Below are 27156 nucleotides of genomic sequence, written 5' to 3'. Positions count from 1 at the left end.
CTCCCCACACCTCATTCCCTGACAGTCGTATTAGCCTAGACAGGGCAGGGCCTGCCTGAGCACAGCCCAAGGGAGCTGAAGGCACTGAGCCCCCCTGCCCCCAGGCTAGGTCCCGGTTACACACTCCTGTAGCCCCCGCACTGCTCCTGTGTGCCTTTATCACTACGGACTTTTTATTTGTAAGCCACTGTGGGATGCCCAGCTCCTCTGCCAGGATATACAGTCCAGGAGCATGGGGAATGAGCTTATTTCACTCACTGATATGTCTCTAGGGATTAACACAAAGCCTGGCACAAAGTAGGGGCTCAATCAAATTTTGCTGAAAGAATGAGCATCAAAATACCCCCAAGGGTTCTGCTTACCCCAGCCTAATGGGCTAAGCTCTGGCCTCAGGTCCCCTGCACTAACTCCTGCCAGTTCACCCGATCCTGTCCCCTGCCCGCCTCTCTCCAGAGTTTAGAGCCTGCTGCTTGTGCCCTGGCCCCTGAAGAATCCACCTGAACATTGCTACCCTTCTTCCTTCTGACCTGTCAGTGGACCCTAGCACCGATAGCCCTCACCTGCCCTCATTTCCACCTCAGAGAGGTCCTGGTGAATTCTCAGCTCCACAGAGCTCCCCAGTCACTGCCCTGGGCAACCTGGCTGGCCTGGGGAGGGTCCACCTTTGGAGCCCATTTCTTTCTCCTGCCCCCAGGTGAGCTCCCAGCATGTCCAGCTCCAAAGAGCCCTGCTCTAGGCTGGGGCAGTGGGATTGGGTGGAGCCTTCCTTGGCATTGCAGACAGGAGTTGGGGCCAACACATGAAGGCCAGAACCAAGGTCTAGTTCCTATTTGAGAGGAAGATGGGACACAGTGGGGGCAATGGTAGTGTATCTTCGATAACAGATCTTCCCATCACACCTGCCAACCCACCTGGAGGCTGGGAAACCAGAGTTCATAGTGCCATGGCCATAACTGGGGTTGGGGGACAACTTCCCAAATCCATGTCCTTCTTCGCCCAAACCTCATCACCAGCTTCTGCTGCATAACCAGATGCCCTTCCTGGATTCCCCTGACTGCTGCTGGAGAAGTGGACAGGGCACGGCTAGCTCCTACCTCGCAAGTCTCCAAGATCTTCCCCCAAAGTTTCCTGGGCTGGGTCACAGCGACTCCCCACTGCTCTCTGATCTACAGGACCTGTCAGCCCAGGCCCCAGTCTGGGAGCCAGGGAAGCTCTTCCACCCATCCACATTCCTTGCCCAGAACACTCGCTCTTATTGAATATTTATATCTGTTCATATGTTCACAGATAATTGCCCATTTCTTCCACTAGAGTGTAGGATCTTGAGGATCAGGGAAGAGATCCTGCCTATTTTGTTCACCTCTGTATCCACGGCTGCTAGCATGGGGCCTGACTCGATAGATTTATTGAAGAAATGAATAAATCAGTCACTGGGAGCACTGGAGGTTTAAAAGAGACCCCCCCAGCAGGCGCTGTCTCAGGAATGCCACCCTCCTGAGTTGGCAGGGCAGGGAAAGGGGAGTAGGGGCAGGGGGATAACGAGTCAGAGAGAATACCTGTGGATGACCTGCCAGCTAGCTGTCAAACTCAACAATTAGCACTGTGGCCATCGATAATGTTGGAAAACAGCACCCTGAAAAGCCCACATATATCTAAATAGATGGGGAACAGGTGCTAGAAAATTCATGTCAACCAATGAGTCATGTCCCTGTGGTTGGCACACAGGCCTCCTGAGCTGACGGATGTCTGACAGTGAGAAAGGGCGGGTGTGCCTCTCCCAAGCCTGGGAGAACTGCCTGGTTCCTGAGTCCCCATGGGGACCAGCCTGTGCCTGTCTCTTAGGAAGGCTCCATGGGATTTCCCTGCTTCAGGGCACACTCCAAAGGATGCACCACAATCTCTATCACCATCTCTAAAAGAATCCCCTCCCCACTCCCTGCATGTCCACAAGGGTGCTGTCTGTCCAGGGTCAACCCCAGCACAGTCCTGCCAGTGCTCCAGGACTCCATGCACTCAGCTACAGCCCCAGCCAAGCCCTGACCAGGTGGAGACTTCAGCAGTCTCCGCCATCCACCCAGGCATGTGTCTTAGACCTACCTGGGACATCTCTTACTCATTCTTCGGGTCGCAGCCTAAGAGTCACTTCCTCAGGGAAGCTTGAGGCCTTTTCTTCGGGGTTATACTCCTAAAGCCCTCTATCTTCCCCGTTGCGGCACTGATCAAAATCTTAATGAAATCTCACTTGTCTGATTCATTGTTTGCCCCTGGAGGGTAAGGACCATGTCTGCCTGGGTCACCCCCACTCCCTAGTCACTGCCCCGGGTCTGGCACATTATCAGTGAGGGCTGGGCTCAGACCCCTCTCACGCAGACTTTCAGATCCTCTGGCTCTGGCCAACCTCACGCAGGTCCAATCTGACAGCTTCTCAATGCCTGCCCAACTGGCCACCTCTGGCCTCCAGCCCTGTGGCTTCTCATAGACGCTGCTGCAAGATCCCGATTGGCTCCCATGCTCACCATGCCAAACCCAGAATGCATGGGAGTCAGGAGCCAGTGGATAAACCTGTTTTCCTTTCCTCTGCTTACCCCAAGAGATGGTCCTGAGACACACTTTGCAAGGCATTTCCAGGGTGCAGACTCATAGACCGAGAAATTAGTCACCCTCTATGGCAACCAGCTCAATAACACATCCTTGTGTTGCCTTCTTCCTTCCTGCTCCACATCCCTTGCCCTGCCGCTCATTCTCTCCCTGGCATCACAACCCCTAATTGAGTAATGGCATAATCCCCTGCCTCAGGCTCTGCTCTGCAGGCTCCCAGGCTGAGACATTGCTCAATAAAGTTTCGTGGAATTGATGAAAGAACGAATGATCCTCAGCAGAGGAGCTTGTATGTTTCAGCTGCTCCTTCTGACCTCAGTTTCCCCCAATACTCCATCCCTGAAGCCCTCTTGCTCTCTTATACCTGTTTGTCTAGACCCGGATCCCTGCCAGGCTCTTTCCAGGCCTTTCCCCAGGTTGGTATCTGCTCACTGAATTCTGGAGCTGACAGTTCTGCGGTGACTCTCAATGGGACTTCAAGTCCCTCCTGCACCCCTCACCTGTTTCCCTGGTTTCCCCAGACAGACCCTGGAGACATCCCGAGCTCCCCCAGGGCTCCACAGTCATTGCTCCGGGCAACCTGGCTGCTCCAACAAGAGTCCAGCTTTGCAGTTTCCCCTGCCCTCAACTGCCCTGTCCCCTCCAGGATTCTGACTTGTCCTAGGGGAGCTCCCAGCAAGCTTTGCTTGCAAGTGTGCTGGCCCAGCCCAAAGAAGGTAGCTTGGGCAGAACATTTCCTGGCCACACAAACAAGGGTGTGAGGCTCCTCCTGACGCCCATGCATGCGGGCCAGAACTCAGATCTGCTTCCAGTTGGAAGATGGTGGACACAGTGGGCGATGGGGTCATGGCCTTGACATTAGACCCTCCTCTCACACACCACGGCTGGGAAGCTAGCTAGTCATGACCCCACAACAACCATGCCTCTGGGCAAAGCATGCAAGCCCATGTGTTCACCCACGTATCCCTCATTCAGTGAGGCTGCTCTGTGTATGTCCAGCCCTTGCCAGGTGTTGGGGTAGCAGCCAAGTTTAGCCCATCAGGTGCCCCCCATCGGTAAGAAGAATCACACAGGAAAATGGGCACTTCTAGCTGTGCCAGTCTCCCTGGTCTGCACTCAATGTTACTGGGAAGCAGAGGGGATGTGTGGGTGGTGCGACTTCTCCATAGGAAAGTGTACAATATGTTAAGGCTACCCGTGATGACTCCTTGTCTCCATTGTGTTCCGTACTTCATCTTGGTCCAGCCCCATCTATGAGGCAGGGAACACTTCTTATCTGGCCATCCATACTGCAGTGAGATGTAACAACTTAGAGAGAAAAGAATGAATTTCCTGAGGCCTGCAGAGCTTTTATGCATCCCCATTAGCCTCCCTCCTGCTCTGATGCAGGGGGCTGGGAGAGCAGCCAGGACAGAATCCTGGGTCTCCAAGGGTGAAATTTGAGAACAGGAGCACTCAAGGACCCTGCTGGGGCTGACCTTGTACCCCCAGGAGGTCACGCTTGTGCCAACTCCTGGATGCTCATTCCTCATCTCCCTTGACCTCCTTGTGGCCAGTGACCCTACCCCCTTTCTAGTAGCCTCTCCTCCTTGGGCCTCCTTCACCTCATGCTCTCCTGATTCTCTTCCTTCCCCTCCAGCCTTGCCAGCCTAGGCATCTTGTGGCTTCCACCCTTTCATCTGTGCCATTCAGGGTCCCACCCCAGGTCCTTATCTCTGCTCTCCCTGAGCAGCTCTCGTCTCCACCTCCCAGGCTCCCTGCAGAATGTGCTGATGACTCCTAGAGCTCAGCCTCCAGCCCTGCTCCTTCCTCCAAGTGCCCAGCCACAGGGTCAGTCATCTACGAGGACCCCAATCCCAACACATCCCAAATGGGTCTATGTTTCCCAAATCCTCAAATTTCTCCAGGGGGCTTTTGATGTGAGCAGGACACCATCACCTCCTTAACTGTCTGAGTAGAATTCTACACCCCGTCCGTGATGCCTCCCTTATCCCCGCCTCCTCCATCCAACCAATCGCCAGCCTCATCGGTTCCACCTGCTTGTCTGCTGGCTGTGCATCAACTTCCCTCCTTTCCTAGAGCAGCACTCTGAGTGAGGCCACCATACTCGCCCTGCTCTGGTCCCAGCAATGGCCTTCATACTGGCTCAGGTTTGGCCCAGCAGCAGAGTGACCTTCCTCAAGTGCCAAGTTGATGTCACTCCCTGGCTCTGATTCAGTGGGTTCAAATTCTCCGTAGCCCTTGGGATTAAAGTCCAGTTCCTTGGTTCAGCACCTGAGACTCTTCAAGGCCTGCCTCTTTCCCCCTTTTCCGGCAGCAGCCTTCCTCTTGGCTCCAGGCTCTCCACTCTAGGGGTTCTGCCTCCGCACTCTCCAAGTGGGCTTCTGGGCACCTGGTGCCAGGACACAGAAGCTCTGGATGGCAGATGGGGACTCCCAGTGTCAGAAAGGGCCAATGCCCCAAGTAAAGTAAGAAGGTGGCACCTTGGTGGGTGCCTCAGTTCCCTATGCGTCTGATCAATGTGAGTCAGCTCCTCGAGGCTCCCTGTTTGGATCCAGTGGGGGTAAGGTCTAGGTCCCGGACTACTGTGGCCTGGCAAGACCACGGGTGAGGGGCCACCCTCCCACCACCATCACATTGAATCTTGGACATACTTTAGATAGGGAGGCTGTCCCTGGAAGGAACAGTGATGGGAGGGACAGCTTCTGTGTACTGAGCATTTACTGAGCACCGGGAACTCGGCGAAGCATTTTGGTGCCATATCTCATTAAATCTTCCCACCAATGCCGGGCAGGAGGCTCTTTTATTATCCCCATTTCATAGATATGGAAATGGAGGCCAGAGAAATGGAATAACTTTCCCTCTGTCAGCTGAAATATGCTGGACCCAGAATTTCAACCCATTTCGGTTAGATTCCAGAGTCATCAAAACACGTGGGAATAATTTAAGGCACGGATGTGAGTAGAAGATTTTCGAAAGAGGAAACAGACAAGCAGGCAGTAAATATAGAGAGAGCAAAATTTGGAAGAAAGATGGGGGATGGAGGGAATAATCACTGCTCTGTCTGATTGTGTTCGTTGCTCCTACAGTTCAAGGCGACTTGGGGCAGGCAAGTGTGTCAGCAGGAGGTGATGCATCCTCTAGCTACCCCATCCTTCTCTGCAACCCTTGGAAGACCATGTGGCATGGGACGGAGGCGAGCAGGGAGTAGCCAGGAAGGGCTTTTTAATTCCTGCTGGTCAGAGACTCCACCCAGGGCCTCCAAATGGGCCCCGGGGGGGGCAGATACTTACAAAGGTGGGCATTCATCATCTTTACGCCTACATTCAGATCCCTAATAAGGAAGTAATAATATTGCCAAGCCTTTACCATGCTTTCTATGGGCTAGGGAGAAGACTAATTATCTGACGACACTAATAAATGGTTATGATGTTATTAAAAATGGCACCAAGCTAGGATTAATAGGCTCATCAATTGTAGGGAATCGGGCTTAACAAGGTCTCCTGCATGTCCCGTATGGCCTATAACCCTGATGAATACTGGGCTGCCTAAAGCACTGCCGGGCTGCTTGGAGGCCATGGATGACACTCCCTCCTTTTCCCAGCTGAGGGTCAGCTTAGGGAGGTCAGGCTGATGCTGGGCTTCTCTGATCATATTCCCTTGCAAACAGTTCTTCAAAGCTCTGGGGCCCCTGGAGATGTTGTGAGTGGTGAGGGTGGTCCAGCCCCGCTCACCTCTGCACACAGCCTCCACCTTCTGCGTGATCCTCCTTCCCCTCTGCCCAGCTTGCCTCTGCAAATGACAGCCTCAGAGCCTACCCGGAGCCCCAGACTCCAAGTCCCACTCATAAACGCAGGGGAGTGGATAAGATGGAGATGCCTCTGGGACCTGCTGACTAATCTCCATAATAATTATAGTTATTACTAATAACGGTGACAACACCACTCCCTTCCGTTTATATTGAATTCTACAATCTAGAAGCTGCTTCCCCACCAGTTGTCCCCTCTGAGGCTCACAACAAGCTGTGAAGAACATGGGGCAGGTATTATTATCCTCACTGTCAGGTTAGGAAAGTGCAGCTCAAGGAGATAAGGGGACTTCCTGAAGCCCCCTCCCCAGCCTCCAAGGAATAGTTGTAAGGATAAAAATAAAAATAATAATAGTAAATACTGACATGGTGCTGACTATGTAATACACTATGTTAACTTAGTCCTCCCAACAATCTTACGAAGTAGGTCCTACTTATATCATTTCCCTTTTACAGATGCAGAAACTGAGACACAGAGAGGTTAAGAAACATCCAGGAAGGCACAGCTAGTAAGTGGAAGAGTTTGAATCAAACCTGGCTCAAGTTCATGCTCTTGACCATTTAGGTCTCCTATTAGACTTCCACAGGGGCCCAATTTGCTGGGGACTAGGAAATGACTCCACTGGGCCAGGCTCCAGCCTTCGTGTCTTGAGCTCCAACCCCTCCCCACTTGTGACCTCCAAGGTCTCTGCAGGGCAGTTCCCCTCAGACAGAGGCAAGGGGGCTTAACTGAAGGCCCCGATGCTGCCTGCTCCCATCCTGGAGAGGTGAAGTCATAATAAACCTTTGGCTGGTACTCTGTGAGTTGTGAAGATCTCTGCATGAACCTTCCTCTGTCCTGCCCCTGGGATCAGGATGGTTCTTTGTAGAAGCTGGAACACAGAGCTACAAGGCAAAGAGCCTCCAAATTCTGGCTCCACCACTTCATCTCTCTCTGCCTCAGTCTCTCCATCTGTAAAATGGGTGTTAATAACAGTACCTGCCTCACTGGGCTGTTAGAAGGATAAATGGGAGAAGGAATCTAAGGAGTCCAGTATGGATCAGGTCCTTGAATTCAGCAGCAACTCCTTGATAGAAAATGCTGCATTCAAATTGAGGGCCCTGAGCTGGAAGGCAGGTCATGTTTATTGTGTGCCAGGTAAGCCTGTGGAAATGGTGCCTTATTTAATTCCCCCAACAACCACAGGAGCTATGGTAGTTGCTAATTACTCCTATTTCAGGCAGGGCATGTTGGCTTATGCCTGTAATCTCAGCACTTTGGGAGGTCAAGGCAGGAGGATTACTTGAGGCCAGGAGTTTGACAACAAAGTGAGACCCTATTCTCCACCAAAAAAAAAAAAAAAAAAAAGCAAGGTGCTGTGCCTTGTGCCTGTAGTCCCAGCTACTCAGGAGGCTGAGTCAGTAGGATCACTTGAGCCCAGGAGTTTGAGGCTGCAGTGAGCTGTGATGGCACCACTGCACTCCAGCTTGGGTGATTCTGTCTCTAAGAACAACAACAACAACAACAATTACTCCTATTTTAGAAATAAAGAAATTGAGGCTTAGTGATATTGATGAACTTACCCGGTCACACAACAAAACTGAGGCTTGAGCCCAGACCTGCTGGGCCACAGCCTGGGCGTCTGAGAACTATAGTGTGTTTGATCACAGCATCTTACCAGGGTCCCTCTTACTGAACTTACTCTGGGCCCAGTCTTGTGCCACTATGACAACGATCGCGTGAGGAAGGGGTATTAACATGCCCAATTTACAGATGGGGAAATTGCTCAGACAGGTGGAGCGACTTGACCCTGTTCACAAAGCTAATGAGGAAGAACTGGGACTCGAGCCTAGGACCTCCTGATTCCTCCCTTGCAGGGGTGTCCCCAGCCTGTGGCTTCTTCCTCTTCCTCCCAATGTCCCAAGAAGCCCAGGACCCCCACCCCCCACCCCCTACACCTGCCTGCTTGGTTTCCCAGCTGTCTTCAGTCCACTCCTGATCCCAGGCAGAGGAAGAGGCTAACTCCTTGGTGCTTCCAGCCCGGCCCTGCTCATCCCTTCTTCCCAGCTCTCAGCTTCCTGGATTTCCACTAGACCCAGAGTTACTCAACGCAGTGACAGGTTTCTCTCTGAGTCCCAGAATTTAGTGAAGTGTCTTGTGTGGGTGCCTTGCCCCATAGCTGGGGCATCCTCTGGTGGCTTTCAAAGGAGCAGAGGATACCAAGAAGCTGCAGGCCTCCAAGCAAGTTCATCAAAGATGCTAGTGGGGCTGGCTCTGAATCAGATGGGTGCCAGTGCATCTTTGTGTATGGAGGGGAATGGCGTTGGGAGCATGAGCAAGGCAGCCCAGAAGAGCTGGGATGCACTTCTTCAGCTGAGGCTCCCCAGTCCTCAAGGTCATAGCATTCATCTCCATCACTCCTGTCCCCAGAGCCTTCCTCTGCCAGGCTGCCCAGCTCTGTGGTGCAGACAGTGCTTGACCGAGCCTCCCCGGGGTCCTGCGCCCTCCCGTGCTCCCATCCATGCTTACGTGGTCGATGAGCTCCTTGACCATGCCGTTCCACTGGCCCTTGTCGTCCTGCGCCCCGTACTTGCCATCCTCCACCAGCCGGATCTCGTAGGAGAAACCGAGGATGTGGGCTAGCTCCTTTAGCAGGTCGATGCAGTAGCCCTCAAACCGGTCGTTCCCGTACAGCGTCCTGTCTGACTTCCGAAACATGACAAAGGGCTCCTCCTGCAGAGACAGATGGGCAGGGAGTAACAAAGACTGAGCGGGTAGGGCAGAGGCAGGCTTGCACTGGAGAGTCAGGGCTAGGACCTCTGCTTATGTTTTTATAAACCACTTAGAGTGGCTTAGATAAAGGGCCCGTGAAGTCAAGAGCAGGAAAGCACGTGTCCTGAGAGCCAGCTGGGGGCCTCACAAATGGCTACCTGGTACGGGGTGGGAGCTCAGTAGGCACTTCCTGATTTAACTGCCCAGTGGTTACAGAGCTAGTGAGCGGTGGAGCAGGGCTTTGAACTGGAGACTGATCCCAAAGCCCATGGTCTGTTTGCTGCACTAGTAATAGAGGCCAGGGTTCTCAGTGTGTGGTCCCTGTACCCGCAGCATCAGCATCACTTGGGAACTCGTTAGAAACGCACATTCTCAGGCCCCACCCCAGACCTAACTGAACTAGAAACTCTGGGGAGAGCCCAGCGATCTGTGTTTCTATCCTTCCAGGGAATTCTGACGTCCACTCAAGTCTGAGGACACTGCTGTAGAAAGCCCTTCAGAAAGCCGTCTGCTCTAACTTCTCTTCCAGCTCCAATTTAAAAGATTAGATTTACACGCTGCTGGATGCTGTTCTCTCTTTCCAAGAACCTCCTCACTCCCCTGTGTTAGGATCCCAGGGGAATGATTACTGGTAACAGGGACAGCTCATTGGTATGTGGCTGTGCTGGGCACTGGTCAATTAGCAAATGAGTTTATGCCCATGGGGGGCCTAGCACAGAGTCCAGCAGAGCCCCAGAGCTCAGCAGACAGGAGCTGGTATCGCCTCATTTCACCTTAATGTCAGCCCTCTGGGGTGGGTATGAATAATCCCATTTTATAGATACAGAAAGTGAAGTTCATGAGGATATGTGACTTGTGCAAGCCCCCCTAGCTGTCAGGGAGAGAAGATCCGAATTCAGGTTAGTGTGATCCCAGAGTACAAGTTCTGTGCCTGAGGCCCTGAGACCGACGGTGCCACTGCTTCAGGGACAGGTGATCCCCAGGAAGATGCTTGTGCATCAAAGATGCCTGTCCCATGCCAGACACCCCATCATCCACCTCCACCACCCACCACAGGCTTCTTCCTTTCTGGGTGATGCGGAGCCTGGGACAGGATTTGACCAGAGCATGACTTTGTCTGATTTCTCCTTTAGAAACAAACCCCTGGCAACCCTGCAAAGAATAACTGGGAGAAGAGGCAGAAGGGCCAGTGGAGAGAGGCGATCCACTTCATCCAGTCGAGACACGCAGCGTGAGCAACTGTGGGCTCTGATGCAGCAAGGTCCCCGAATCCAGGTCAACACGCAAGTCCATGCTTCTGCCGGCACTGTCTACCCGGCTTCACTCACAAAGCCCCATCCCGCGTCCGTGATGGATGCACTGAACTCCCAGAAAATTCAACACAATTGAGTTCCTACTCTGCACCAGGCACTGATTTAAATTCTTTGTCACAGACTGTTTGATTTAAGCCTCACTAGCTTGCAAGATAGTAACACTGTTCCCATGTGATAGATGAGGAAATTTAGGCTCAGAGAAGGTCAGTAAGTTGCCCAAAATCACACAGGAGCTGAACTACAGAGATGGGATCCAGTTCCAATCCTTCTCAGTCACCTGCACCTCTGTCTGGCTTGGCTCTCCTGTCTGTTCCCTGGGGTCAGATCTTCCAGAGTTAATCTGCTTTTCCAGATCCTCAAATCAGGTAAAGGGCTGCCATCCTAGAGCCTGTTCCTGGACAACTCTAGTCTTCTTCTGACTCACCTGAACCTCCTTCCTTCGCCCCCGTCCTGTTCCTGCCTATAGCTCCTAGGCCTCTTTCTGTCAGCCAAACGTCCCCAGACCCGCCTCAGCACCCCCATGTAACGGAATGCCTCAAGCCTTTAGTGACTGTGTGACCACAGTTAGCTGACAGAATGCATGGAAACCAGTAAGCTCATGTCCGCATGCCCAGATTAAGGCACATGCTTAACTATGGAGGCGCCTCATCCTTCTATCAACTGGCAGGGTCATTCCCTTGACCTCATAAACCCCTGGGTGGGATGGGCAGTGGAAGGCCCGGTGAAGACCCTCGTGAGAGGTCCTAGGAGCAGATGCTCACCAGCAGCCTCCTGCCAGGCTCCCGCTGTGGTGGCAGGCTTGAGTCTTTGGCCCTCTCTCCCAGCAGTGCTACTTCTCTAGATCCCATCCTGATCCGTGCTTGATCTACTGGAACTTTTCAACAGTCCTTGGGGATGCTTCAGGGAAAGAGTTGGTGGGGGTGGGGCAGTCTCTGAATCCCCAAGGGATTCCCGACTATCCAGGGATTCTGAGAAAACCACTTCCCAGTCTAACTGGGTAGGAAGCTGGACCCTTGGCTAGGTGCCATGCTTAATCACAGTGCCTCTCTCACTCGCCTTCCAACCAAGTAGGCAGCTCAACAAGGTTGGAGAAGAGTCCAGGTGGGGCCTGGGAAAAGTGCTGAGGCTGGAGGAAGGAGGACATTGGCTGGTTCACACACTGCCTTCATGCAGATTCATCTCTGGGCAAAGCTCCTGCATCCTGGCATGGGGCCTGGCGAGCAGGGTCTTTTGGTTGATGCTCTTGTGCAATGGACAAGTTGCACCACTGCACCTAGTGGCCCTGACTTTAGCTGATGGAAAGAATTAGAGAGAAGGTACCATCTTTCCCAGAGGATCCACCAACCACACATAGAATCCTAGGCAAAATTCATCTCCTTCTGTAAAATGGGGAAAACAATAGAACCTGCCTTACAAGGTTGTTGTGAGGATAAAATGACAGTCTATGAAAAGCACTCAGAATAGTGCCTGGCAACTGTTAGCTGCCATTATGATTATTATTATTATTAATCATCATCATCCTTATATCTTTTTCTTGTACGCTATTTGGCCGGTGACTGCAATGACCTTTGCAGCCTAGAGGCCACGCCCAGTGTCATCAAAGGTTAAAACTCATGGCTGATAGTGGAAAACCATTTCAGGAAAGGTCCCTGAGACAGCTCACTTCCTGACCCTGTCTTCACGCCCCTCCCTGGCCTGATCCTCTAAAATTAGCACTTCATTTGTGAAGTCACCACAGCCCCAGAATCTATACATCTCCATATAAATATGCTGCCTTCAGAGCAGCTGTAAAATGCCATTAATTTCGGGAAGTGCTTTGCGGATGGCATACATATTTAACAGCCAAAGCCCAGAGCATTAAAATGGTGCTCGCCTTAGTAATGTGTCTCTAGACCTGCAACATTTCCTAGGGGGTAATTCTGAACTCCGCCAACTACTTATTCATGGACTATTTCACAATTTATTACTGGAAATGTCCAGACAGCCAATTCACAAGCTCTCTCGGCTGCTAATCGATTGCTCAGTGAAGGTGCCCTCAATTTCATAACTTCACGCTCTCCTATTGCTCTGGGAGAACAGCTGTAGGAACAGGGGTAATATTTCTCTTCAACAAGTCACAGAAAACAGGGGTCCAGAAAAATAACCGTTTCTGACTTACCATTGCCAGGGCTCTTGGTCCAGTTTCCCTCTGATCACTTACCCCAGCGTGCAAGCCAGGCCTAGTGCTAAGCCTCTCCCAGTGACAGGGCCCATGGAGTTGGAAGAGGGAGACTTGGGGGTTATCCCCAATTCGGGAAGGATCCAGGGGTTAGCTACCTGATACCTGGGTTCTGAAGCTCCCTTCTGACAGGTAGTATCAGCCCACAGTCACACATGCACGCATAAGTATACACAATGTCCTTGGCACAAATGCACCACATTTTCAGATGTCCTGTCTGCCTAACCCTTCTCAGACACAGAGGCCAAGGACATTGGACTTGAGGTCTTGGCTTCAGCCAGTTAGAACCAGCACATAGTATCAGGAGTCCTGTTTTCCCAGCAGGAGGGCCCTAGAATGGTTCCCAGCCTGGGATAGTTCTCCCAGCCCACATTCCAGCCCCAGCTTTTTCCCCTCTCCTGCTGCTGGGTGCTGAGTGTTGGGCTTGCCTGGCAGGCAGTTGAGCCTATGTGGGTCATGATGTGCACACGGCACAAATTCACCCATCAGTTAGTATCCAGATACCCGTGTGTAGCTGGTCCCACACCCACCCACACACCCGCAAGCATGCCCACACCGTGGCTCACAGCGGCAGCCAAACGAATCTTGAACCTTCAAAAGCTGGGCCCCGAAGAGTGGGCCGGGTGTGTTTTCTCAGTGTGTGAGCTGAGGTTTGGGCAGATGAATTTTTCATGAGCTCGTGGAAGAGTGGAACCAGAACAGAGGCTGGGGCCGGGCGGTGAGAGGGTGGGGGAGGGCAGACATCCAGGCTCCTGCTGCTGCTGTTTCGATCTCAGGAATGGGGAAGGCTGCCAGTAGCTCTGAGGGGCCAGAAAGGGCAGTGCCAGGGCTCTGTCCATCTGTCTGTCCAGGGTAAGGTATCTTTAGCACCTAATGCTGGGAGTTCAAGAGAGGGGAGAATAACAGGTAGGTTTGGGGGCAGCTCACACAGAGCTGCTGCTTTCTGCCACACCAGATTGCTGGGAAAGAAAGGGGAGGAGAAACTCCCCCTCATCAGGGGTCTTGGATCCAGGCCCTGTTCCCTAGAGGCAGAGCAGTTTGATGTTGTGTACTGGTACCTTGGGACCTGCCTGTCACTCAAAGTGCTGTTACCCTGACAACATCCTCCCAGACAGGCTGGGGCTGTGCTCTCAGCAGGAGGTGCTGGCCCTACATTCAGGCTATCAAGCATGGGGCTGGATTTTCAGCCACAGGGACTGGGGCTGGGCCAGGCTGGGCCACTCCCTGTCACCTTTTAGCTGTCCCAGAGAGCCCAAGCCTGAGAGCATTCCCTAGGGCTCCAAGACATGCAGACCATGCTGAGCCTTTTGGGAATATTCTCTGGAGCATCTGGAGCAACTCTAGTTTCAGGGGGCCCTAGACCAGTCCTTGCATGGGAGCGAGCATCTCTTCTCTCCCAGGAGACTCCGAGGACACTTCCGGCTAGACAGACTTTCTTGGAGGACCATGTAAAGACTGTGTCACATCCTCTGTCCCCATTAGGGATACTCCAGAGGTCATTCCCTCCATTCCCCTGCCTCCAGGAAGAGTAGGCTTCTCTCACTGCCCAATAGGGAGAAGCACACCTCACCCTCCAATGATCTCTGGGCACTGGGGATGGAGAGAGCTGAATCATCAGTCACCCCCAGGCCATGTGAGTATTTGATACTACATCATGGGGTTAAGATTGTCAGTGGCCCCATCCATGGGCGGCGGGATATCTGCTTCAGGAGCTGAGACCATTGCCAAGGTAGAAGGTGAGGTGGTGGTTGATCTGGAGTTCTATATCTCAGTAGGAGACGAGAGCTATGAGGGACCCATGAGGCTGCAAACTCTAATGCCTCCAAGGGCCAGCTGAGAAACACAACTATAAGAAGCAGCCCAGTGTAAACAAATAGGGAGGGCTGGGGGCAGAGTGAGGGACTATGGTGAGCCAGGGAATGGCCATGAACCTGGAAAGCATTCAAAGGCAAATTAAGTTTGTAACAGAACAGCCTGTGTTAGAGATCACCCCTGTGGCCATGGGCAGGGGTCTTTGGTGAAGTTCAGGGCTCTGCCTGTGGACAGAAGTGGAGGTTTTCTCAAGATTCTCAGTCTGCATGCTGTATTCAAGCTGAGTTCACTGGGGACTGGATTTGTAATCAATAATAATGAATAACAATAGCAGCTGTCACTTAGCACTCTGTGCCACTTTATTAATCATTCATCCTCTGAACTCCACGAAGTAGGTACGACTATTATCACCTCCCTTTTTCAGGTGGAGAAACTGAAGCACAGGGTGGGTAAGCAATTTCTCAGGTTCATAAGGCAAATCAATATCAAAGCCAGGACTCCACCCCAAAGGTCTGTGTTTTTTTTTTTTTTTTTTAGACGGAGTCTCGCTCTGTTGCCCAGGCTGGAGTGCAGTGGCCGGATCTCAGCTCACTGCAAGCTCCGCCTCCTGGGTTTATGCCATTCTCCTGCCTCAGCCTCCTGAGTAGCTGGGACTACAGGCGCCTGCCAACTCACCCGGCTAGGTTTTTGTATTTTTTAGTAGAGACGGGGTTTCGCTGTGTTAGCCAGGATGGTCTCGATCTCCTGACCTCGCGATCCACCCGTCTCGGCCTCCCAAAGTGCTGGGATTACAGGCTTGAGCCACCGTGCCCGGCCAGGTCTGTGTTTTTGATCATCAAACTGTTCTTTCCTCATGTCCTGGTGGCACTGCATGTCCCAAAGAGCTGCTGGGGTTGTGTCTGCCCAGATGCCTTGCAGCTGAAAGGCTGTGGGACAGATGGAGCTGTGACCAGGCTACGGGCCAAGACAGGTTCCCTCCTTTCCTAGCCCTGGGGTTCCTAGGAATCAGCAGGATACTGGGAATGCAGCCTCTGGGGATTCAGTGAGCATAGCAGGTCAGGGATCTTTGCAAGAAGCTGCAAGTATTGACAGAGAAGCTATAAGTACTCACAGGTCAAGAGCATGGGGTGTCTCCTGGATTCTGCCTCTGCTTATGTAGCAAAAATCCCCTGTGTCTCTGCAGAAGGGTTTTATGCCCTTGAAATCAGGCTCCTGCCATTTTAATAAAATTTAACCCCATGGTCTTTCAAGGTGCTTATATTTTGTATCCTTTTGGTATATTATCTTTAGCTTGCCTCTTACTGTTCAGAGTATTGTTTTGTGACTGAATCACCTTAGCTCATTTAATCATCTCTCTTCCTAATCTCCGAAATCATCCTAGTTTTACCTTTTTTTAAATCTTGCCTTGTGAAAAGTGTTTTATTTATATCTCACATTTTATGCAGCTCTGCTTTTAATCTTTTACCACCTTTTTATTATTTTATTTTTACCCTTTTATATTTTAGCTTTGTCACACTTTCATCCTTTCGCTTTTTGACATTTGGATATTACATTTTTTACCTTGTCTAGTCAGAGCTGTAAATTATTTAATTTTTCATCTTTCTTACTATCTTTCCTTTTTATCTCATTCCTTATCTTCATTTTCTCTTTATTATTTTCCTTTTAACCTTTTTATTTTGTTCTTTTTTTAACCCTCCTTCATCTTTTCTATTTTTATTCACATCAACATCCCTTTAATTGCACATTAGTCTTCACCTTAATCCCTTTGCTCTTGTTATTTGTTTATTTTCATCCTTTACATTTTTACATCACAGTTTTTTTTTTTTTTTTTTCACCCTGTTCCTCTTGAGACATTTTTGCTTATTGGTTTTAGTAGACTGATTTTTATATTTGTTTAATAAACAAAGTTGATCAATAAAGGCCAGCAGGATGTGTGGTTTTAGGGAAGATGCTAGTAGGGGTCTTGCCCCAAAGAGGGGGACAGGTGTCCCCCGAGACCACCTCCTCAGGCTCTGTCAGCAGCTTTTCTGGAGCTACCGTGAGATCTCTATCATCTTTAGCTCAGATCCTCTCAATCATCCTAACCCCAAGGGCTGATGGTGAGACTCACAGGCTCACATTTATCTCTGGATGCCGACAGGATGCCTGGTATCTGCCGCTCCCTGGGCTACCTGGAAGAACGGCTTTTCCCCCGTTACTTCCCTTCCTGTTCCATGACATCCATCACCCAGCCACCAAGCACATATACAGTGAATCATCCCAGGGAGGAGGACCTAAGACTACCCAGTAGGGCATGGTTCAGCTGCCTCTGGGGGCACGTGGCTGAGAACAAGCCCCATCTGAGCACCATGGAAGGGGCCAGGTATAGGGTGACCAGTCTGGCCCTGGTTCTGCTCCAGGGCAGCCTCACTATATCCAAACCAGGTTGAGCTCCCTTTTGTGTAGAGGATTGACCCCAGCATGTGGTTCTTATAAACATATTTGCTTTATTAGAAGTAGGAGCTGACTAGAGCCAGCATTGTCCTCAAAGGGTCTTCAGTCATAATTCACCAGGCTGTGACTGGGCTGCCTCTCCCCAAGATGGCACAACTTGAGCCCCCAAAAGCAGGGCTGTGTCCCTGAGAGGATCTGTCCTGAGTCTCTGGATACCCCTGAGGCCTTCCAGGAGGGACAGGCACACATGGAGCGGGCACAGCACTGGCAGCACAAGGAGGCCAGCAGCCTGGGTCTGTTCTCCTGCCCACGTGTGAGCTCAAAGGTGTAGAGAGCCCATGGGAGGCCCCCAGAGTTGCTTCTTGGGTTGAAACGGGTCAGGAGAAGGCAGTGCTATTCAGTTGGGGAATGGAGAGAAGATGGGTTGTGATTCTAGTCAGGGGGTGTGGCGGTGGTTGACAGCTCTCAGAAGGGCCACCATAGAATGTGGCATGTGTACAAGCTCCCAGCACCTGCTGGGCTCTCGAGGTGTGGCCACAGCACCCACCACAGCTGGGGTGACTTGTTGGAAAAGTTTTTGCCTGGGAACTGGGGTGGGAGAGGCGGATCCTCACTGAGGTTGCAATGGGCAGTCAAACCTCCTTAATTCCACTTAATATGCAGCGTGGTTCCTACTCAGACATCAAGGAACTGGGGAGTGAGTGGGAGTGAGATGCAAAAGCACAGCAGCTTCCGCTCGTGGCAGTGAGCAGCACTGCTGCATTCCAGCTGCTCTCTAAAAGCTTTCTGCTGACTCTAAATGTCTCCACCTACCTGCAGCCTCCATCTTCTGGGTGGAGGGGATAGAGGGGACTCTTCAGCCCAAACGGCCACCCCACCCCCAGGTTGGACAGTCCTTCCTGCAGGGGCTGCAGGCTCTTACCAGCACTGTGGTGACGATGAGTGATCTGTTTGTCAGAGAGTCGGTGACATTAGGACCTCGGCCTTTGGCAACCTCTGTGATGTTGAGCCCGTCGGCAGGACTCCACACTCCAACCTGGATGGACAGACAGACAGAAAACAGGGTGTCGAGTTCTTGGTCTACCCATCCTTCCTCCATATCAACAACGAGACCTTCATCTCATTCCCATTCATCATGAGCCTCATTGTCATGATCATCATCATCATCACCACTGCCACTGTGTTTCCAGTTAACCGTTCTGGACAACATCCCTGCTGCTCTCCCTCCTCTCCTGACGAGGGTCCCAAGGTGTTGAATCCCCGAATTCTGCCACCTCCCTTGATGGCAAGCCCATCACAGCTGAAGGGAAAAATGCAGAGAGAGACAGCAAATGCAAAGGCAGCCACAAGGGTCTCAGGGCTGAGCAGAAGCCAGTCAGGGGCTGGAGGGAATCAGGGGTCTATGGTCAGTTTCAGGTCCTGCCTTGGGACACAGTCTTTGTGGCTGTTTGGGGGTGGCAGCACAAGGAGGGAATGGACCTCACTGGGAAATGCTGCTGGGTTTGGAGGCGGTTTGCTTTGTGGTTTTACGTTTAAAACTGGCAGACACCCAGACCGAGGTGGAATAATCGCTCTCCCTACCGTGTCCTTGTGGATATTAGGCCTGAGGCTAGAGGTAGAGAAGGAAAGGTCAAGTTTAGAAATCATCCTAAAGCCCTGGGCCTCTTGAAGATCATTTTTGACCCAACTCTGGCCAGCTCTGCCTGATCTCAGCTCCTCTCACTCAAAGAGGGTTTCTGCAGGCCCACTCTGTCCTTGGCCCAGTTGGGGGGTACTCAGGACACTTAATCAATTAAACAGAGAGGCTGAATGCAAACATCCCATTAAGAGAGCTGTGCAGAGCAGATAGCAGAGAGACATGTAATTATGCTTGGGTAATTCTGCCTTAATCCTCCCAAAGCCACCGGTTGGAGCTGGCTGGATCAGCTATGACCCGGCTTAGCAAACAGAAGTGATAATATGAGAGGCAGAGTGGCTGTGTGTGGGAGCTCAGCATCCTCTCAGGGCAGGATCCCTGCCTACGTGGACCACCCAGGGCCATGAGGAGAGGAAACAGGCAGACGGCATCAAAGAGGCTCTTCTTTTAAGTGGGCTGAGCTCAGAGCCAAACTCAGCTTGAGTGTGCCTAGCAGAGCACCTGGGTGCAGGAGGTGCTCGGCAAACATCTGTTCGGAGGCCACATGAAGAGCACAAACCTTCACTCCAGCAAGCATCTACTGAGCTCCGACTGCATGCCCTGTTAGATTCCAGGTGCTATGGGGATGTGAGGCCAGTTAGGACTGAGGGGGACCCAGCCTGTGGAGGTTCTGTGCTCACAATCTGGGTGGCTGTGACCCGGGGCTTCTGGTGAGTGCCTCTGGCAGGCTAACCTCCGCCCAGGGATAATAGAGCTTTTCCTGAGTATTAGCTATGGCCAATTTGAACCAGCTGCCTGGAGGGCTGTTTGGACAAGATTATTGCAGGTGGGCTCAGATGGAAAGAGTACTCGAATGACGGATTACTGATGCCTTTTATGGCACGAGGTGGGAAGTAGTGGAATACATGCCACCTAACTGCCCTCCCTAGAATTTTAGGTTATCCCTAGAGATGGGTAACTGAGAGAGCAGAAGTGGGACAGCTACTTGAGTGAATACTGCATTCACTCTAGCACTGCCAGAGGAGAAAGGGTGCTCTCCATCACTGCAGGAGCTTAAATAGAAGCTGGAAGATCTCTTGATGAGAACTCACAGAGTTTGTGTAGGGTTGACCAAACTGGCCCCGACGATCTTAGAAGGGGAGGCCATAACCCCTGTTATTAAGGGACTGATACTATATATGGCGTGAAATAATTACAGAGTAATAGGGAGGCTTCCCCAGCCACCTCCTCCCCTGCACAGTGGCTCCCATGAGTCGCTGGGAAAGTCGGGAGAGACTGGAATAACTGTGCCCACAGGTACAAGGAGGACAGCATTGAGCTATGCAGAGCCAGGCCTTTGCCTGAGGGACAGAGGTCACATCTTGCAACCAGGACAATTGTGCGGGCAATAGCCTGGAGGTACAGAAGGGAGGGAGCGTGATGGAGCCATGGGGTATGTTTCAGGGAGATGTGGAAATGAGGCCCAGAGAGGCCAGTTGGTGCATTTCTTGGAGAGCCAAGTTTAATGACTTGGCACTAGGGAGCCATGGGCAGTTTTAGAGCAGGGCAGAGCTGTGCTTGGGGAAGCCTCATCTGTGTGTATACTCCGGATGACTGGAGGGCTCAAGAACCAGAGCGGCATGTTAAAATAATCCACATAAAAGGCTTGAACCTGGGCACTGCCAGGGTGGAGAGGACAGAAATCAGTCTTGAGGCCCAGAGGCATCTGAAGTGGCCCCTCCACTCTGCTGGCTTCTGCTCCCTACATTTCATAGACAACAACTTGCAGGGTTGTGGAGGTTCCCTTGTGGCTCTCAGGGACCCACTTGCTGGGGACAGAGTGTGGCTGAGCCCCCGGACTCCAGGTCCCAGGGGATGCTGTGAATTGAGGGCTCGTATTAAATCTCCCTTCTTGGCCCAGCAGCCTGACATTGACAGAATATGCTGAAGGTTCCCAGGGACTGGGATTGGCCTTATTAAAACATCCCTATGTTAGCCAGATGGGAGGCTCCAGCCCCAGGCAGGCCCGTTTTCCTGGTCCAAACTCTCTGGAATCGCAGAGGCCTTAGAATCCCAGAGCGAAGGAACTCAGAATCCATGTGCCTCAACTTCTTTCCAAGGGTAAGAATCACCTTCAGTCTCCCAGACACGCAACTGCTCTATCTTTGCTTAAATGTCTCCAGTGACAGTGAGCTCACTACTCACAGGGGAGACACTCTCTGGTTAGAAAGGTTTTATGCTTTTTGTATTCTTAAATTTTTACACAAGAACATGTCTGTTCTTCTGCTCCATGACAGCCCTGCAGGGGCTCAGAGACAGTCCATCCACCCCATGGGCCTTTGTCATGCTTCCCAGGTTAGGCATCCCCGACGACCCTTACTCACAGAGTGACACGTGGGTGTCTGCCGCAGCCAGGCCACTGGCTTCTGTACCCTCCAGTCCAACCAGGCCTTCCTGTTCTCTGACGGGTCCCCAAGAGCTACAGGCTACACTGGACTGAGTCAATCCCTGAGGGGCAGCTGGACTCTGTCTTGCCCCTTGCCTCTGGGCCTCTGCCTGAGGTCTGCCTTGCTCCTCCGCCTGCCCTCCCTCTCCTGAGACCACGCACCTTCTCCAGGCCATCCTCTTTCAGGCTGATGATGTCCAGATCAAAATCCGTCCGCAAGCCACTAGTTTTGTTGAAAACAATTCGTCCAGTTAATCCTTCCCATTGAGCCTGCAGAGGGGAGAGGGCAGAGCGGCAATTCCTCAGGCTCATAAATCATCATTCGGTACAACTGTACAATGCTTCATTTTAATTACTCCTTGCACTGATACTGTTCCCCCAAGACCATGATTAATTAATAATCACCTCCATCATTGCTCAGGCTGCGGTGCGAGCCAGCGATTTCCATAAATTCTATTATGCTCTTTAGCCAGCTTTACATTTGCACCTTCTCGTGTACGACATCGATCTTGGATGCGCTCAAATGAGTCCCTGCCCTGAAGTCACGGGAAGGGGGAGCCCATGTCAGATCCTGGGAGACAGGCAGGGAGGCAGGCGGGCAGAGGTGGGACAGGCGAGGCCTGCCAAGAAGCAGAAAAGCCAAAGGGCCAAGCTGGCCTTGGCTGTAGAACCAGATGTTTGGCGTAGCCCCCTGAAAGGCAGGGGAGACTGAAATCACTCCCCCCGCCTCCCAACTCCAGCCCCATGTGTGTTGTGGTTAAGAACTCTAGGGTTTGAATGCTGGGTCCAACCACAATTAGCCATCTGACCTTGGGTATTCCATTTTACCCCTCTGCCCCAGTTTCCTCATCTGTAAAATGGAACTAATCATTGTGTCCATCTTACCAAATGCTGTAAGAGTGAAATGAGATAAGCCATATAAAATACTGAGAATGGTCTCTGGCACAAGATGAACCCTGAATACATGGTAGCTTTTTTGTTATTTTTGTATCGTCATTAGCATCATTAACAGAGAGAGGCAGGCAGAGGTTGGGGCAGAACTAAAGTGGGAAAAGCTCCATCTTCTACATCAGGGGTTGGCATACTATGGCTGGAGGGTCAACCTGGCCCCTGGCTGATTCTGTAAACGGGTTATTAGCTCACAGCCATGTCCCCGGGTTTATATACTGCTTTTGTGCTGCAACTGTGCCCCTTTACAGAGAAAGCTTACTGACTTGATTCTAGATAACATCTTTCCTGCGGGCCGAGAGCATTGAGTCTACAAGGTCCTTTCACATTGTTCACGCCTTGTAACCTCCACAGTAGCCGTGGGAGGTGGCCACGCAAGGATCATGGTTCCCACTTTACAGACGATGAAGCAGACCTCAAGGGGGTCATGGGTCGTCCAAGCTCACAGAGTAGAACAAGAGGCAAAGCCAAATTATAACCTGGGATCCCAGGGCCCCACATCTCAGTCTGGACCTGTTTCCCTCCTCCAAGAACTTAGGATGGCAGCTGGTGCACAGTTAAATACCCGAGCCTTCTGTGTCATGGGCAGGAACAAGGCCCACACATCCTGGAGTCCTTGGGAACAAATGTGGGCTTGGGAGCAAGAGGAGGGGAGAAAATCTGGGAGCTCACACAGCCAGCCTGGGCCAGAGAGAGGGTGGGGGAGGGAGGGAGGATATCCGGAGAAGGGGCACAGGGCAATGGAAGCAGGTCTGAATAGTGAGAGCCTGGCTCCCCGTCCTCGCTTTGCCGCATTGGGTTCCTAACCACTCTGAGCCTTGCTCCCTTGCAGATTCTGAATCGAGCTCCACAGCCTCTCCCTGCGGAATGCCCCCAGCAGCCATGCATACACTCACAGTTCAACCCACAAGGTCATGGGTCCACAGTTCCCTGGAGTTTTATTGACAAATCCCAAATGAAAATCCTTAGACATCTCCAAGCACATGGGCAGCTCTAAGACACTTTTACAGGTAAATGGGTAGGTGGGTAAATGTGCATACAAAGTCAGGCAGTGGGGCCATGCTTTGGAGGAGAGGGAGGCTATAAAACCAAAGTGGTTAGAAAGTGGGCTCTGCACAAACAAAGCAACCACTCTGAGCTTCAGGAAGAGAGAAATTACCTACTTCACAGGTATAAAAAGGCATACAGAGTGCTGGGCACAGTGCCTGCATACACGATCACAAGGATGTGACAGAGGTTATTATTTCTGCTTCATGGCTTCCCTCTGTTCAGCTCCCTTAGATTAGGGCTGGCCTCTGGCTGGGAAGGGAGGACCAGTCACTTGGGCCCTGGCCCAAAGCTCCAGTAGAAAGCTGGTCACAGAGGGTTATTATCCTTCCCCACATGAGCTCATTCAGTTCTCGCTGTGACTCTGCCAGGTGGGCATCAGCCTTGCCCCCGTGTTCCAGATGTGGACACTGAGCTCAAGGAGGGACTGAATGATGCAGGTCTCAAGTATTGGGTGGGACAAGACAGATTCGCTGCAGTAGCAGCGCTGAAAGGCCTGGGGTCGAGGCACCCAAGGTGGAGTCAGGGAAGCTTACATGGCGCCTAGGGAGCTGGGGACCGCGGGGTCGGGAACAGAGATTAAAAGATGCATCAGAGAAGGTAAAAGCCACTGTTTATGACTTCACAGGGAAGCTCAGCTTCCCTCAGGCTGGCTCCCCAGTCCCTCTGTCTTCTCTCCTCTGTGGGTCCCACGCCCTCGGGCTATGTCTTGGCACCCAGGGGAAATCACAGCAGGTGCCTTCAAACCTGTACTGTGAGGAAAGCCTTCCTGCCTGTCAGCTACAGAGGCATTAAATGCCAGCAGGTGCACGGCCTGTCTGTGGGCGGGTGGGCAGGGCAGGCCAGGGAGTGCAGACAGCTCCTCCCCGTGACATTTCCTGCGCTGCCCGCCCCCTCTAGCCACTGCTCAGGACTTGCTAAATGAAAGATGCTTCACACGCTCTGAACTCCGGCCTGGTATTTTCCAGCTCCGCTCGGAAATGCCAAGTCTTTAAAATGATTTACTGTCATGCAATCAGATGGGGAGACGGGCAAGTTGGAAATGGTCTGAGGGAGGACTGTGCTGGGCTCGGGCAGGCATCTGAGCTTTGGTTGTGGCCAGCTGTGGGACCACAGGCACCACGGGGCTACTCTGGGCCTTGGCCACGTCCATGAACCTAAAATGGAGATAGGATAAATGTTTCTGAAAGAGTTCTGTAAGGGAATGTGAGCAGTGAGGGTCACTCATTGGGCCTGGGAAGGAGAATGGGCAGTGGTGAATCTGCTCCTCTCAGGGACTCACAGCTGAGCCTCAAAATTTCCAAGGGTTGAGAGGTGAAGTGTGAACAGGGTGGGTGCCCCTGAAACAATGTGGCCTGGAGATCTGGTAGTGGAACCCCATTAGCAAACAGGAGGGCACAGTGATAACAGTAGCGATAGCGGACGTAACGGTGACGGCAGCCAATCTGTTCAGCACCTGCTATGAGCCAGGCACTGTCCCTAGTGTGACACATGTGCTAAAACTCACCAATCCTCAGAATAACCGATGATAAGGTGCTATTGTTATGTCCACTGGATGGAGGAGGACACTGAGGCACAGAAAGCTTTAGTCATGCAGTTAAAAAGTGGTGAAGCTTCCAAATCACTTTTGTCTGGCTCCTAAGGCTTCCAAATTTCCCGATTGAGCCAGAGGAGCAATAGGACCAAGCTGTGGCCTGGGACACTGAGACCCTCACAGTGGCCTCACACATGGCTGCTCAGCAGGAGGCCTGCTGAGGAAGGGGGTGCAGGGGGCCGAAAGTCAGGTCTCAGAGTTCCCTGAGAGCAAGCCGATGATCGCCCAGCCAGGGCCCTGCTCAGGGCATTGGACAGTGGGATGTCCTGTGCAGTTTTGAGGGATGAGAAGCTGGATGAGAAGGGATCACCAGTCCCTCCTATACCAAAACATCTGGGACTGGAGTCCCTTCTAGGGGTGAAGGAACTACAGCCAGGCACTGAATTGATCTCTTACAATAACTGTGAGGTGGAGTTTGCCAGGTGTGGAAACTGACTCAGAGATGTCCCGTAACTTGTCTGAAGCCACACAGCTGGGAAGAGGTAGAGATGAGATCCAAAGGCACATGTGTGGTGCCCTAAAGCCTGTATCTTATCCACACTTACTGTTCTACTGTGTGAGAGGAGCTGTACTTGGTCTCATCTGGAAGCAGCAATGGTGAACTTGGGACGTCAGGAGAAGCTGCCCTCCCTCAACCCCCATCTAAAGTGGGGAGTTTCTCTGCTGTTTGCGCTTGTAGAGCTGCCTTCCTTTGCATATGGGATTCTCTCCATTAGTGCTGTGACCTGATGAATGCCTCCCTCCCTAGGCTCTGCGTGTGCACAGGCGAGTCTGTTTTAGCCCCGTTGGGCCCCCAGGGCATAGCTGGGAGCCTGGAACCCAGCTGCCAGTGACAAAGTGCGATTGAATAAATGAGTGTGCTCCTAAGAAGGCAGCCAGCTTCATTTCCGGCCCGCTGTGATTGTTACAGAGAGCTCATCTATCCTTTCCATCCGGAGTCCCTCTAGAGGGCTTCCCCCACTGCCCTTGGTGTTGCCTTGGACATGGTCACTCCCTCTGGCCCAGGATAACTCTGCCTAGATCTCGTCCTCCCGAACTTTCTTTGTCTATCCTCTGCTGGGATTTGACTCTGGCCAGGTTCTGGGTTAGGTGCTTTGCACATAGTTTTTCACTGCCTTCCCAACACCGCCTTGAGGCAGGCACTCACTGCACCATACTGAAGATCAAAGAGTTAATCACCTCACCCAAAATCACGCAGCTAGTTGTCATGGAGCCAGGATGCAAGTTCCGGCCTTAATTTTCCCCATCCATAAAATAGGGACAATAAGCCCTGCCACCCAAAGCTTACGAGGGCAGGGGCAGATGGAGAAGCCTTTGAAATAAAAGTAGGCACTGTGTGTTCCATGGTCTGGGCAGCAGGACAGGTTCCATGTTCTCTGGTTTCTCTAGAATCAGCTCCACTGATGGGGTTTTCCACAGGAGAGCTGGTGCCAGGAGAGGTGCGTCCCAGTGGGGGTGCTGGCTGGGAAGTTGGTCAGTGGGCCCATGATGTGAAGATGAGTTTGTGGGGCTGATTATTATGTATTGACCCTCCTCCTGCACTAAGCACTTTCCATGCAATGTCTAACTTCATCTAACATGCCCATGAGGTGGGTTATGCTTCATATACCCATTTCACAGATGAGGTGACTGAGGCTCAGCAAGGCTCTCCAGCTTGCCCAAGGTCATACAGCCAGGAAGCAAACACCCACATCTGTTGTACTTTCGAGCCCATGCTATATCCTGAGGGCACTGCTGACCACCTGCTGAGCACTTACCACGTGCCCAAGATGTATGCCCCTCAATCATACCATAAGCTTGGTCCTATGGAGCCCATTTTCACGCAGAAAACTGAGGCTCAGAGACGTGAGGCAACTTGCCTGAGGTCACATGAATGGAGAATCAGTCCTGCCTGACTCCCAGATCACTCTGCTGCTCTGCAGGGCCCACAGCCCTGGGGAGACAACCCTGGTGGGGGCTGTGGGGCACTTACCTCCTTGATGAAGTTCATGAAGCGGCCTCCAAAGCGCCAGGCCTTGTGCCGATGGCACTGTAGGGAGTTCACAGTCATCTGTGGCGCCCGCTGGTAGCACACGGACACGATGTGGACAGCGTCATACAGTAAGGCTGCATCAGTCTGCAGGGAAGGGCCTGTCTGAGAGGGGCTTCCAAGGTCCTCCAGTCCTCAGCCCACCCTGCCCTGTCTCCCTTCTCCTCCCCTGCCACAGGGACATGATGTCCTGGTGAGTGAACAGGCCTGGAGGCCCTGGAGGTGACTCTGTCCATGCCTCTGAGGAGTGACCAGGCTTGGCTGACTCTGCTGCTCTGCAGACACCCTGAGCACCACCCTCTGCAGCTCAGACCTTCTCCTGCCCACCCATTCCACCCCACCTCTGACACCTAGGCCCTGACCACACCTTCTTCTTTCTGCCTCCTCGGCCTTCACACCTGTGTGTCACAGCCTGAGGTCCTCTGTGACCAGCATCTCTGGGCCTTATTCCTGTTCTCTGTGACCTTTTGCTTACATGTCTGGATCCCCATCAGATGGGGTCCCTTGGGGAAGGACTGTCCGTTTCACATTTGTGTCCCCAGT

At 52.2% G+C, this 27156-nt stretch overlaps 1 protein-coding gene across 3 annotated transcripts in view; it reads right to left on the bottom strand.

Annotated features, from left to right (window-relative positions):
- The window catches only part of GRIK3 (glutamate receptor, ionotropic, kainate 3), a 233117-nt gene that overhangs the window by 30936 nt on the left and 175025 nt on the right, over positions 1–27156 (bottom strand). For all 3 annotated transcript variants that reach the window (XM_011955294.1, XM_011955296.1, XM_011955295.1), the window contains exons 7-10: positions 26557–26700; positions 21158–21265; positions 17857–17970; positions 8916–9119 (exon numbers count right to left, since the gene is read on the bottom strand). In XM_011955294.1, the coding sequence (XP_011810684.1) occupies positions 8916–9119; positions 17857–17970; positions 21158–21265; positions 26557–26700 (570 nt within the window). The remainder of the gene's footprint in view (positions 1–8915; positions 9120–17856; positions 17971–21157; positions 21266–26556; positions 26701–27156) is intronic.

This window comes from Colobus angolensis, unplaced genomic scaffold, assembly GCF_000951035.1.
Source record: "Colobus angolensis palliatus isolate OR3802 unplaced genomic scaffold, Cang.pa_1.0 Scaffold4, whole genome shotgun sequence".
Lineage (NCBI taxonomy): Eukaryota > Metazoa > Chordata > Mammalia > Primates > Cercopithecidae > Colobus > Colobus angolensis.
The sequence above is the reverse complement of the archived record's forward strand: the minus strand, read 5'-3'. Positions and strand labels throughout refer to the sequence as shown.